General features: G+C 37.0%; 1 protein-coding gene across 5 annotated transcripts in view; it reads left to right on the top strand.

Moving 5' to 3' along the window:
* Nucleotides 1-12,832, top strand: part of KLHL5 (kelch like family member 5) — a 59,977-nt gene that overhangs the window by 10,414 nt on the left and 36,731 nt on the right. For 2 of the 5 annotated variants that reach the window (XM_071807392.1, XM_071807393.1), the window contains exon 1: nucleotides 6,115-6,514. The exons of the other annotated variants lie outside the window; for them this stretch is intronic. In XM_071807392.1, coding sequence (XP_071663493.1) covers nucleotides 6,138-6,514 — 377 coding nt within the window. In that variant the 5' untranslated portion in view covers nucleotides 6,115-6,137. Of the gene's footprint in view, nucleotides 1-6,114; nucleotides 6,515-12,832 lie in introns of those variants that run through there. 5 annotated transcript variants of the gene reach the window in all.

Raw genomic sequence — 12,832 nt, forward strand, 5'->3', positions numbered from 1 at the left:
ATTTCTTGGGTAGTCATTGCTTCATCCATGTTCAGTGAATTGTACAAAGAACGATCATCACTGGCAAGCTGAATTGAGGAAAAGTTCTTCTGCACCATACTGTTATATTGAAGTAAATAATACATATTTACAGTTGGCACAGAAAATCTTAATACCACACACAAGGGGGTGGGGGGGAAGCATGTGCACATACAGTATCTTTTTGATAATGTTCTAACAAAATGCTTCTAAAGTATTTCTTTAAAAAGTAAGGCACTTAGTACTTTTGTTTATCTGTATAAAAGATGAAAGGACTATTTCATTTAGCAGGAGGATGAGAATAACCTGTTATGAAGCAACATTTCCATTCAGTAGGGTGGAACTGACGTGTTAAATTCCTCTCCTCCTATACATCTAGTTATCGTGGTTGACAGATATCTTCTGTGCTTGTAAGGATCATAACCACGAACTGGCAGTAAATCAAAATGTTTTCTTTTTTTATCTGCTTAATTTAGCTTACCAAAATGGTCGATTTCTATCCAGCTGTTAATTTTAAGGCTCTGATGGCATAAATGCACTTAATTGATGTGAGTGCACAAGTAGAATTAAGATGCTCATTTGATAGGTTGCTTTCGTATTACTTGTATGATAAATGCAGATTGTTGTTAATTAAAATAAGTCTTTTACTTGTCACAGGAGCCATTCCTGTAAAGTCAGTATAAGTCCTCTAAGGTCTAGTTTAAGTTTAAATCCGTAAGTCCATGGAATAAGTAGATGATGGTCAACTAGATACTTGATTTCTCTTTTGCCACCTTACAAAGAGATCAACAGTTCACACAATCGCAGAATGGCTGAGACTGGAAGGCACCTCTGGAGGTCACCTGGTCGAACCTCTCCTGCTTGGGCAGGGTGACCCAAAGCAGGATGCCAAGCACCATGTCCAGACAGCTTTTGACTGTCTCCAAGGGTGTAAACTCCACAACCTTCCTGGGAAACCTGTACTCAGTTATCCTCACACTGAAAAAGTGTGTCCCTATGTTTAGGTGGAACCTCTTGTGTTCTAGTTATTGCCTGTTGCTGCTCGTCCTGTTGCAGGACACACAACTGTTCTATGTGAACCAGTATGATGCTTGAGCTAAAAGCATGTAGGATCTAACAGTGTAGTCTTCAGTTGCATATGGAAATCTTTGTGCCTTCCCCTGCCTCATCTGAATAAAATAAACAGTAAACCAGGCTGTTGTTCTGTATGGGTTTTCTTGTGCTGCTGCTGAGCTGAGTGCTCTCAAGTGAGTGCTTCTGAACATATGGCTTGCACCTCCCGAGGGAAATGTGCAATGCAAAGTGGCAGAAAGTTGCAGTGTGGTGCCAGTAATTTGGCTGCAGCTCATTTCTGCCAGTCAGAACAATGAATTTAAGTGCGTACAGTCAGCAACTGTGGCGTGTTTTCCTCTCTCTTGGATGAATTAAGCTGTTGCTCCTGTAAAGGACTTTTCACATAACCATGAGCCAGAAGTGTTTGCGCATATTAAAAAAACTGGGATAGGAAGTGATTATTGTTTTATAGAACGCAGAGCACAAACATAGCTATCTTCTTGAAGTCTTTGTTGAGCTATTGCTGTAATTTTGGGGATGTAACACAGGAACAGGGAACAAAAAAGGAAGTAAACATTTAACATTTCTTTTAACATAGGTGTAGTTATAAGCAGAACTACAGTTTCGGATTTGTCTGTCACAGTTTTCTTTGAAAAGTTATTTTAATGCCTCAAATTAATATTTTAAAGTTTAAAAATCCCTTTCAAAAAGTGTTAAATTTTGAATGCCTTTTTATGCTGTAAGTATGCATTTGATTAATTGATGAACATCTTACGGTCAGTAAACCTTTCCTGTGGTTTAGAATACATAACCAGGATCGCTGATCATTGACAATAATATATTACTGTATCACATTTTAATGAGTCTAGTTATGTCTAAAATATCTTTTTATATTTAATGCTTTCATTAAGCTGTATTTTTTCAAGGGAGAAACAACTCTTGCAGTCAAGACAAAAACTTTTATCTAATTATTTTGACATTTTCATCTGGCACTTAGAAAATATTCATGATCCTTTTAAGGACTAGCTGAGCCTTTATGCCCCTAGATCTTCAGTTTAAAAATGGATAATTTTAAATCAGTGTGACAGACTAAATAACTTGAAAATATTGTATCTGAGATGCTCTGAAGTTGGGTGGTGATAGTTTTTTGAAGCCAAACCATAGCAGTGACAGGAAAATGTTACCGTGCAAAGCCGTGTTGAGATTCAAATCTTAAAAGTGCCTCAGAAGAGTATTCCATAAACGTATTTGTTTATCTGAAAATTTAACTGGCTTCATAGTGAAAAAGGAAAAGTCATAATGAATAAAAGCACTTAGACCTTATTATTTAAATAATATTTTTTTCTGTATTTCCCAGTGATGCGCTTAATAACATTTAGAATATATCTTCCTCAAAGCATACAGTAGATGTATCTTAGGAGTTAAAATGTTGTCTAAATTCTAACTAGTTATGCTGGGTTGCAATCTTCCTTTAACACTCATATGAATAAACAAGAATAAACAAAGAATGTCAGAAGTTTTTGGCTAGTAAAAGAATCTTTTTATCTCTGTGGATATAAACTGTTCTGAAGGTCTTGAGAAGAGCAATTTATAAAACTGTCGTACCATGTTCTTGGTGTTACCTATTTCCACAATTGCAGATTTAACATGCAGTATGCATTTAAATGGCTTCCTTTTGTTCAGAAGGCAGAATCTGGAAAATTGTCCCCCACTGCAATCTGTAGGAATGTATTATTACTTTGAGGAGCTGCTTGTATGAGAGAAGTTGTGTACTTCGTTGCTGAGGTACTCCACTCTCAGGAATATCAATCTGATCAGTCAAAATCAGAGTTCTCAAAATTGTCTCCACTGTAAGCTTACACAACCTTGTTAATGTGAACAGAACTATGTTTTCCATGAGGACAGTGTACCTGTGTTTAAAATGTTACGATTCACCACAAAATAGAAAACGGTTATTCAGCTGCAACAGTGACAAAGGTCAGAAAAAAAATGGGGTAGAAGCACTCTTGGTTTTTCATTAAACACGTACTTTTGCCTTAGTAAATGAAAAAAAATATTTTGGAATCCTTACAAAGTCTGTGTATGCTGTGTGTGACCAAGATGGTACGGTTCAGCTCACCTTTTTGGCAGGAAGTGGGTTAGTGCATCAGAAAGATGTGTGATGGGAGGCCATAGGCTCGGGGTGGGCATTTGGCTTTGTGAGCACCAGTGATCAGCCAAGATGTAAAAGATGCGGTTTGGGTGGTCCTAGTAAGTGAAAGTCCTAACAGTTCATCATTGGGATCTCCTCAGAAGTCTGTTATCTCCAGCAGGGGACCTGATAAAAGCATAAATTATTCATAGTAATAAAGATTGTCCAGAGCAAGAAGAGGCTCTCAGTTATTTCTCAGCAACATTGTCAATTTAAACTGAAGAATTAAGCGCAACTTGTCTCATCTGGTCCTTTGTAAAACAAACTTGCACCTTATTTATATGAAACAGAACTATTTTAGATATTTATGCAGTCTGTCCTAGAACTGTAATTTGGGAGAGTCTATAGAGGAGCAGGAGTTCGTATAATCTATAAAAATGAAAGAAAATAAAAACAGTTTTGTGGTTTGGTCTCTTAAGGTTTTGTTTTCAGATCTCCATTTGAGCCCATAGCTTCAGAGACAAAGAAAAGCAGTAATTAGGCTGTATTTCCCAGTAATTCATAAGAAAGTGCTGAAAAAGCACTAGAATCGGCAAATCTGCCATTTTCTTAGTAGACTTGTACTGGGACAGTTTGAATTTTAAATGAGTCTGTTATACAAGAAAAAGAATCCAGGTCAGTCCTGATGTATAATGGATTTACCATGCCAGCAGAAATAAAGGTATTTAAAGCTTACTTTCTGCAGTTTAATGGGTAGTTAAAATACTACTGCAGTGATGAATGCTAACAAATACACCAGTTGCTTGTCCTGCTTCTTCACCCTTGATGAACACCTGACACTGACAAAAAATGTAAGGAGAGGAGAAATAAAAAGATGCTGTTTTGTTATTACCTTTTAAACTGTACTGTAGTTTCACCCAACTTGCAGTTACACAAATGATGGTGTTTTAATACTGCAGTTAAATTTTAAAAACTAGCTGCACATGTATGAGGTGAGTAGGGTCTACATGTCATATCATTTTGGTTAAACATCTGTACAATTTTTATGCTGATATAGTAAAACGTTATCCTTCTTAAATATTTTCCTTTTGTTTGTCTGTATTTAGATGAAATCCCCAGGAAAGATGGTAAAAACTTTATATGTTTACCTACTGAATCATGTCACCTTCCAAGTATCTCCAGCTGTTTTCTGGCCATGTTGCTGGTGATACAGGTTCTGGCAGGCCAGGGCGCTGGCAAGGTCTGCATTCTGACATGCAGCACCTCTCTGTAGACAACAGCTGGAATGCTGGCTCTGTAGAAATGAGCTTTGCTAGCATTTGTGAGAAGCGCTGTCATGAACAACTGTGTTCTGAGCAAAGATGGGTGAGCTTTCCAGATTAAAACTCTCCCTTTCAGCCTTGTGCTTCCCAAGCAAATAGCATTGTTTACCCCTGGCACTGAGTATGTAATAGAGCGTTTGTTTTCTGGGTGGCAAAACTGGGCACTGTTTAAGTTTTCATATGGGCTCTGCATATAACCTATTTTAAAGAACAATACAGGTATCCTAATTACAAGATTGCATATTTTGTAGCTCAAAATGTTTGTCTGAGAGACAGTGACTTTCAATTTTGATGAAAACTGTAAGTAGAAAAGAAGCACTTATAAATTTATTATGTATGTATTGGAGAGTTGAACAGACTAACTGAACTGTGAAGGTTGAAAACATAGATCCATTTATCGATGACTGATAAAATTCAGTGCCCCTTTGTTGTTCTGAAATTGTTATTACTATTTGCATGTGATCAGAATGAGTCTTAGCACTTTATAGCCAAATAGCTCCATATGTCATAGAGGAAATAGGCTGTTTTTTATAGGAAATGTAGATTGGCCATTGTGTATTTTGTCCTTTTGGCTTTCTCTTCCTCATTAAGTAAAAACTTCTGTTGGCTATTTTAATAATTACATAAATTGCATACCTAGAGGGAATTCTGTCTCAAAAGTGTGCATCCCTCTTTTTCATTGGTCCATCACAGTATTTTTCATCTAATCTGGAACAACCCATTGCATGTGATTAGAAAAAAGCCTTTTGAGAAGTCATCTTTTGTTGTCTATTTTGCAGGGTGTGTGTCTGGTGTCTTGGATAGTAACCAGTTTGCATTTTCCTGCTTTTTGCTTCTAGTGATGTGTAAGTGAATGGAAACAATTATCCCATTTTAGTTAGAAATTTTCAGTTTCTGCAGACCTAGACTTGAATCGAAGCACATTGAGATGAAAGGCTGAATAACCCAGTACTAGTCTCTTGAGCTTTCCAGGCTGTTCTTGTCCTTTTTAAGTTAGTGCATGTCCTATAATGAGAAAAAGAATTATTTACAGTTCAGCTTCTCCTCAGCATAATCAGTTATCTTTGGATTGGTTTTAAGTCTTTTCTGTAAATTTATTCTTTAGCAGAACAGAAAGATTATTTTTTTTTTTCCTCTGTAGTAGCAAGAGTTAACAGAATAAGAAGCAGAGCCTAAGATGCAGGACAGGAATTGCTTCTCTGTCATTTGTGGTTTAAGAAAAGGGGGTGGTATTCAGCTCTTGAAAGGGCTTTAATGAATACTGTTCGGTGTTTTTGAAAGATAATGGTCAGAGGAGAGCAACAGAAACAGCCTTGGAGCTTTTAGAATAAACTGATTAGCATTTTTTCTGATTGAGGTGACCTCTTTTTATCTGTTGTTTTTTTTTTTTTTTTTCCACTGTCTCTTGCTTGTTGTTTATATTCAAATGACACACCGTTAAAGAAGCCTTTTTTATGCGAATGCAATTCTTTATCCCCTCCTTCTGTAGAAAATCTGCTTGCCACAGACAGGCAGAGCATGTGTTCCTCTTGTCTTGGTTGGGTGCACAAATCTTCTTTTATGTGTGCTGCTTCTTACCCTGTTGCCTAGACGATCACTGGCTTTCACTAAGGATGTCTGGTTCTCGTAAAGAGTTTGACGTGAAGCAGATTTTAAAGATCAGATGGAGGTGGTTTGGTCATCAGGCATCAACCCCTAACTCCGCAATTGAAAACCACCCACGAGACTTATGGAATAGAGGACAAAATGTAACGACTGGTGGCACAAAGTTTTTAGATTCAGGTAACCTACCTTTAACAGCAGTTGGTTACAGAAGGTCCAGCCAACAGGATTTGCAGAGTTCACCTCCTTGGCCAATGGCATCTGCCTCAGAAATCCCTGCATTTGAATTCTCAGCAGAAGACTGTGGAGGTGCACATGGGCTTGACAGACAAGAAACAGATGATAAAGCAAGTGAAGAAGAAAATGAATCGGACAGCAGTTCCTGCAGGTTAATTATTACTTTCCTATTGTGAGAAATGTATTTTCATTTCATGTTCACAGATAGCATGCATACATAGGCTAGCGCTTATTCTACATTAAAATGCTTCAGCAAGCTAGCAGCTGCTGTGCATCTGAAACAGAAAATTATTTATAACCAGGGCTCTGTGTGTTTACTAGGACCTTTTTAAAAGGCAACTTTAGTCAATGTGGATGCACATCAAAAGAAAAGCAAATGTGGATGCAATCATGTTTTAGATAATGTGCCAGGTACATGCTGCTATGAACAAGGTACTATTACATGGTAATGTTACAGAATGCTTTCTAAACTATTTTGAAGGGACACTGATTGTTCAGCTATGCTGAGAATTAATCCCATACCACTTAGGAGAAAACAATAAAAATATAAGCTTCTTGTCACTCTTATGTTTCTACTTGTTTCTATAGGTGAGGGAGATTAAACTGTAAAAAATACTTAGACTGTAAAAAAAGATTTTTTTGTGTGTGTGCATATGCAGCTTGAAGGAAAAAAAAAATACTTCATCTGTGGAAAACCAACTAATTTGTGACTTAGAGTGACTGGAGTTGTCCATCCAGGTGGCTTAAACTGTGTATCTAGCTTAAAAAGAAAAAAATGTTTTATTGTGTCTATAAAGATGTTTTGGTGTTTTTATCTTACATATCGTTACTCAAGATGAAACTGTAAAATTTGTTCTTGAGTGAAAGGTGTCTACCAGTTGTTGTAAATTAGGCAAGTTAATAATCTTTCTTCTTAAGTATCAGTTTAATTATTTTATTTCGTTTTACTGCATAAGCCAGCCATTCTTCACTAAAAGTATTTTTCCCTGTTTTATAGTGCATGTAGTGCTTCCAAGTAAATTTTATGATGTTTGTTATCTCGCTTTTAAGGTAACTTTGTGATGATACAGCAGTTCAGAAAGTATGACTGTTTAAAAGGGTACCACTCTTTAATAAAGCCTATGAAGGACAAATCAGTCTAGTTATAGCAGTTTCAGTGTTTTGCATTCCCTAGGAGAAGAACTCATTTAGTGCAAGGGTGAAATAGTCTATAATATAAACACTAACTATTTATGGTTTATATAACCTTTGAAGATTCAATAAAAGGGGGGAGGGTAAAAATGTTTAGGAGTCAACACAGTGTATTTGCTTTTACCACTGAGTGGCAAAAGTACCAGAATTACAGAAGAGGAAATCCTGCATACTGGTGCTTCGAAACAGCAGTCTTATTGTGCTGCAACAACTATAGCTGTAAATAACATATCTCTGAAGAGGTCATATTTTAAGTTATATTCAGGTATGAATTTTCAAATAGCTGTGTCACTGGGTAATATATATGATATGGGTGTAACATCACCTTCCATTTTAGCAACATCTACTGGTGATGTGAAATTTTTATGCACAGCATGACCCCAAATAGGATATTCTCACCATAGCAAGGCAATCAGTGTAGGAAAAAAACATGTAATTTTAAGGGATAAATGTGTAGATTGAAATTACTATAAATTTGTTCTTAATTGTAGGAGAAGTTTTTTATATATGACAAAACTAATTTGTTCCTTTGTAGAACTGCAGATACGTATTTAGGGCATGTGATAAGTCAATACAGCATTGGGGTTTTTGGTTTGGACTTTTTTTTGCAGGCAGAGTTGTATACTACAGGACACACACATAGGATTTGAACTTCGTAAATTGGAAGTATCTTTGTGTACTTAATCATCTATAGCGTCTAGAGTTATTTTTAATTCTTTTATTGTCTTGCAGTCGTGCTGGTGCTTTACTTCCGTGCTTTAAAATAAATGTTTTAGATAAATTTTTAGTTCAGTGTTGGTATAATTTAATATGTAATGTAACATAAGAACTTCCTTTGCATTATCTGTATCACTAGTCTCATGGGGAGACTGTACTTAAACTGTGTTTCATTCACTCCCTTTGTTAAGAATGTATAAGCAGTTTGGTAACTACGTAGGTCTGCCTAACAGCTGGAATTTTTCTTATGTTAAGAACTTAATTAAATGGTCTTTTTTTATTAGTCCAAAATATAGCTCTTATCTATTGACTTGAGAAAAAAACAAAAAAGCAACAAACCAACACTCTCATCTATGTAGTTTTCAAAGGACCTTTTTCCCATATGAAAACCCTGTTACCTTCATTAGAAACAAATTGTATATATGAAAAAACAAAACCAAAAACTTAAAAATTAAAAACTTGTTGTAGAAACTGTGGAGTTACCTTACTTCTTTGCTTTCTGTAACTTACTGCTCAGTTACCAGCACTACAAGCATGAAGTGACAGCAGCAGCTTTGTGTTTATCAGTTGTCCTCAATCTTTGTCATGTCATATAGCACAGGTAGAGAAGCATTTAGATCAGGTCTTTGTCAATTGACAGCTTTAGATCATTATGTGATTCCTTTAGAGGAGAGCTGCTGTAAGCATTTGTTATTAGTGTAGAGCTTGGTGGCATCGGGAACAGGCAAATTCCAGGTACCAGATCTTTGACAAAGGCTGTATCTGAGGTGCAAACAGATCATTGGGATTCAGGGATCGGAGCTGGTCGGCTGTAATGCTGTTCACATCACACCCCGGTGTTGTTTGTAACCAGCATTAGCTTGAGTGATTGTTTACCAGGTTAGTGAGGTTTGAATTCTTTTGCTTGTTTTTGTCTCCTACATTTCTTCTGTTGCTGCTGTTTGTTAACTCTCCTGCATTCCTGAGGCAATGGTCATCATTTTGGATTTGTACACTTCTTGAAATTTTCCAACAGCTGTGCAGATACTTGTACAGCAAATTTAAGCCTATTAGCAACGGATTTGTTTTTCTTAACTTTTTGTGGGTGCCTTAGCAGCAGTTCACAGACCTTGAAGGTACAGTGCATATCACGCAAAAAATACCTGGAGCATACCACGGATGCAGTGTGTTAGATCTGGCTCATTTCACCCAGGCACACATTAAAATATTGCAATTACTTTACTGGAGATTTAACGATGGAAATGTATTCAAATAAATATAAAATATATTTTTATATTTGAACATTAATTCAAGCAATATTTCAGAATTCAGTAGCTGTGTCCTAACCTCGAACAGTTTAGTGAGATGTCTGTAATTGATTCTAAGACAAGGTCTGAGTGTACCTGGAGGTAGTTACTCTGCAATATCACTCTGTATGAACAGTCTTAGAGTTAGTATGTCGTAACTTCCAATATAAGTCTGACCCCCCTCAGCGGTTTCCAGGCTACAGAAATCTTTGAGATGTCTTTTCTCTCACCTCAGTCTTACTGACCTTTGGGGCTGTAAGTTCTTTAAGATTCCTGGTTGTGGTGTGTATTGCTGTATATCTCCTATCACAAAATAATGCAGACTGTCAAATAAGGATGCTTGATAGCTTCCTTAATTCATAGGATCATAGAGTAGTTTGGGTTGGAAGGGACCTTCAAAGGTTGAGTGAATTCAGATTTAAAATGTTGATGTCAGTTATTTTGTTTTGTGCTAAACAAAGTGTTCACTGGAAACATAGTAGTGAGGAGAAAAGCATGTATTTTTTCCCTATATCTATGGTTTTGCTAGTGTTTACTAATTCTAATTCTTTCATTTACAACCAGTTTGTGTTAGAGAAACATATGTAAAAAAGAATTTAAGCCAGTTCTGTGCACAGGATATTCTTGCTGCAGTTCCCGTTTTGCACCGTTTTTAGTGTATCTATGAAAGCCGTTTGGGTTGGTTTATAGTGCTGCCTGAAAATTTCAGCGGTTGTAGACAGAACATTTGCTTTTAGTTTGGTTTCCTAAAGGGACCAAGTTTATGCAGTTGTGTTCAGCATCGCCTCTGCCATTTCGCTGGGAGCTTTAAAACCCGTGGGCCATTTTCATTTTCATGTGAAGTCTCAAAGATAACATCACTCCTAGTTAATGGAGAGAAACCCAGCTTATTGCCTTCACTGGAAAAGGGCGGAATTCACCTGCTGCAAAGCTGGTTGTGCAGCGTGGCTTCCCCACAGTATTTGCGGTCTTGCACAGCAAGGCAAGGCCTTGAGGAACTGAGGAGAGAGGAGAAGAGCTGAACTTGTGGTGGTGGAATGGGAAAAGGAGACAGAACATAGAAATCTTTTGATGGACTTCATTTGTTTGGTCTGTAAACCAACCAGCTGAGTAGAAATAGCAGCAGTCCATCTGAGGTATTTTCTCCATCAGGATTTGTAGATAGAAATCCTGTTGTAATGCTGCCTGACTCCTTCGTCCTGTCGAGGCTCTAGTAACCAGCTGCATTTTGACATGTTGCTTCTGTCAAAAGAAACGTGACTTTTTAATGCAAAGAAATGGCTGTTACTTGCTGCAAACAGTTAAAAGAGACAATGTGGCACTTATATGGAAGGTTGGCATCTGTGCTACATACCCTTGGTGTAACTGTGTCACTCTTATCTTGCAGTAAAGCTACATTTTTGCAGATTCATAGGATTTCGTATTATCTTGTGGAGACCTTGACCTTTTTTAGAAGTACAGATGAGGTTATAGCTAGATTAGGTGAACTGATTGTGACAGTAGAATAGTTTTAAATACCAGTGAATTTATGCATAATTTTCAGAGTTTTTTTTCAACTATAGCTTTACACAAGACATTTAACCTGAGATATGCCTTCCTGAAAATAATTCTAGATGCACAGAATAAATTGAAAAAGTTTTGTAACCTTTTGTTATAGCCAAAGCTAATACTTTTTGGAATTCATAGGTTGTTAACTAATATGTGTCATTGCTATAAAATAACAATTGTAACTCCTTTAAAATGAATCTCAATCTTTTAAAATAATTAAAATAACAAATCCTGTTAATAGGAACAGATTGTGCTTCTCCCCGTAAGATTTGACAAACACTGATGCCTCTCTTGAGAGAGCTTAGTAGAAGTGGGAGGAAAGAAAGCTTGTGTATGTTATGGTTTGTTTGGTTTTATATTGAAAATGGCGCTGTGACTTTGTTTAAGCTACAAAATGAAGTCTGAAATAAAAGCAGGAGGAGAGGTGTGGATTCAATCATCATCATGTGCGCTTTTACTTTTGAAACTTATCAGCCCTTTACTAGCCCAGTTCATTGCTTCACTGCTTTGCAATCAACTGTTACAATGGGTAGAGCTCTTTATGCCAAACAATACTTCAAGAAATAAAATCCTTTAAAAATGAATGGGTTTATAGCATGGCTTATACATAATTTTAATTTCAAAAGGCATACTCTTACATAAATTCTTTATTAGACAGAGAAATTGAAGAAGACTGGCATCTTTAGTATATGAATGTTTGTCACCAGGGTAGTAAAATGTGTAGCTGGCATGGGAAAGACCTTGCCCTTGGAGTAACACACATTTTTACAATCATCCTGAAATTGTACTATACTTAATAAAAATTAGTCTGTGCTAGATAGGTTCTTTTTCGCATAAATAGGGAAAGAACAACAAAAGTGCCCTTGAAGTTTAAGAATACAAAAAGGAAACCCTACTGACTAACTTTCTAAGATACTGGTAATAATATTTCCACTTTGTTTGTTAAAAATGCGATCTTTATTATTAATCTTAAAGGAATATGCAGAAAGGGTTCTTTGATACACTTATCTTGTGCACTGGCAGCCTCAGTCTTTAACATAATTTTCTTAGTAGTAGATGTGAGGTGTGCAGAAGTAACATTTCAGTACTGCTGCTGGGAGAGAAAAGCGGGTCCCTCCCTTTCTCTGTTCTTTCCTTACTTGTGTATTCTCCCAAGCTTTCCTGGCTGCGGCAAACTGGCTGTGAAAAAGATTCGCAAAACACTTGGGAGAAGGAGGGAATTTGAATTTTTCATAACCAGTCTTTGGGTAATAGGCATAAATAGTCCTTGAAGCTCTATCTTACCTTTTCTGCGGGTAGCTCAACTATTAGACTCTCTCATGTTTTCTTCATGGACCACTGAGACTTAATCTTTCCTTTTCCTTCCTTATGAAAAGTGGTTTGTAAGTGCCTGGCTAGAGGACAGGTATAGGGTTGAACTTCTTCAGGGCATGGCAAGAACTAAGCTTGGCTCTGTGTCCTGAATAAGTGCTTTATCATGGCTAGTGGAAAACAGACACCACTGCAGTTATTTTTCCTTACTGAGCGAGAGTGGTGACCGCCACTGAGCTGTGTGCAGAGTGGACACGTGTGCAGTCTCGGGGCTGGCAACAGCCCTAGTGAGGCTGCGGTCCAGTAAAGTGCTGGATTAGAAAGACTTTTCCTTCTCCACAGTAGTGCATTGTTTCCACAGATCTATCTGCACAATTCTTCGTGAGGTTGTAATGTAAATAAAATGCCTGATAGAA

This window comes from Patagioenas fasciata, chromosome 4 (assembly GCF_037038585.1).
Source record: "Patagioenas fasciata isolate bPatFas1 chromosome 4, bPatFas1.hap1, whole genome shotgun sequence".
Lineage (NCBI taxonomy): Eukaryota > Metazoa > Chordata > Aves > Columbiformes > Columbidae > Patagioenas > Patagioenas fasciata.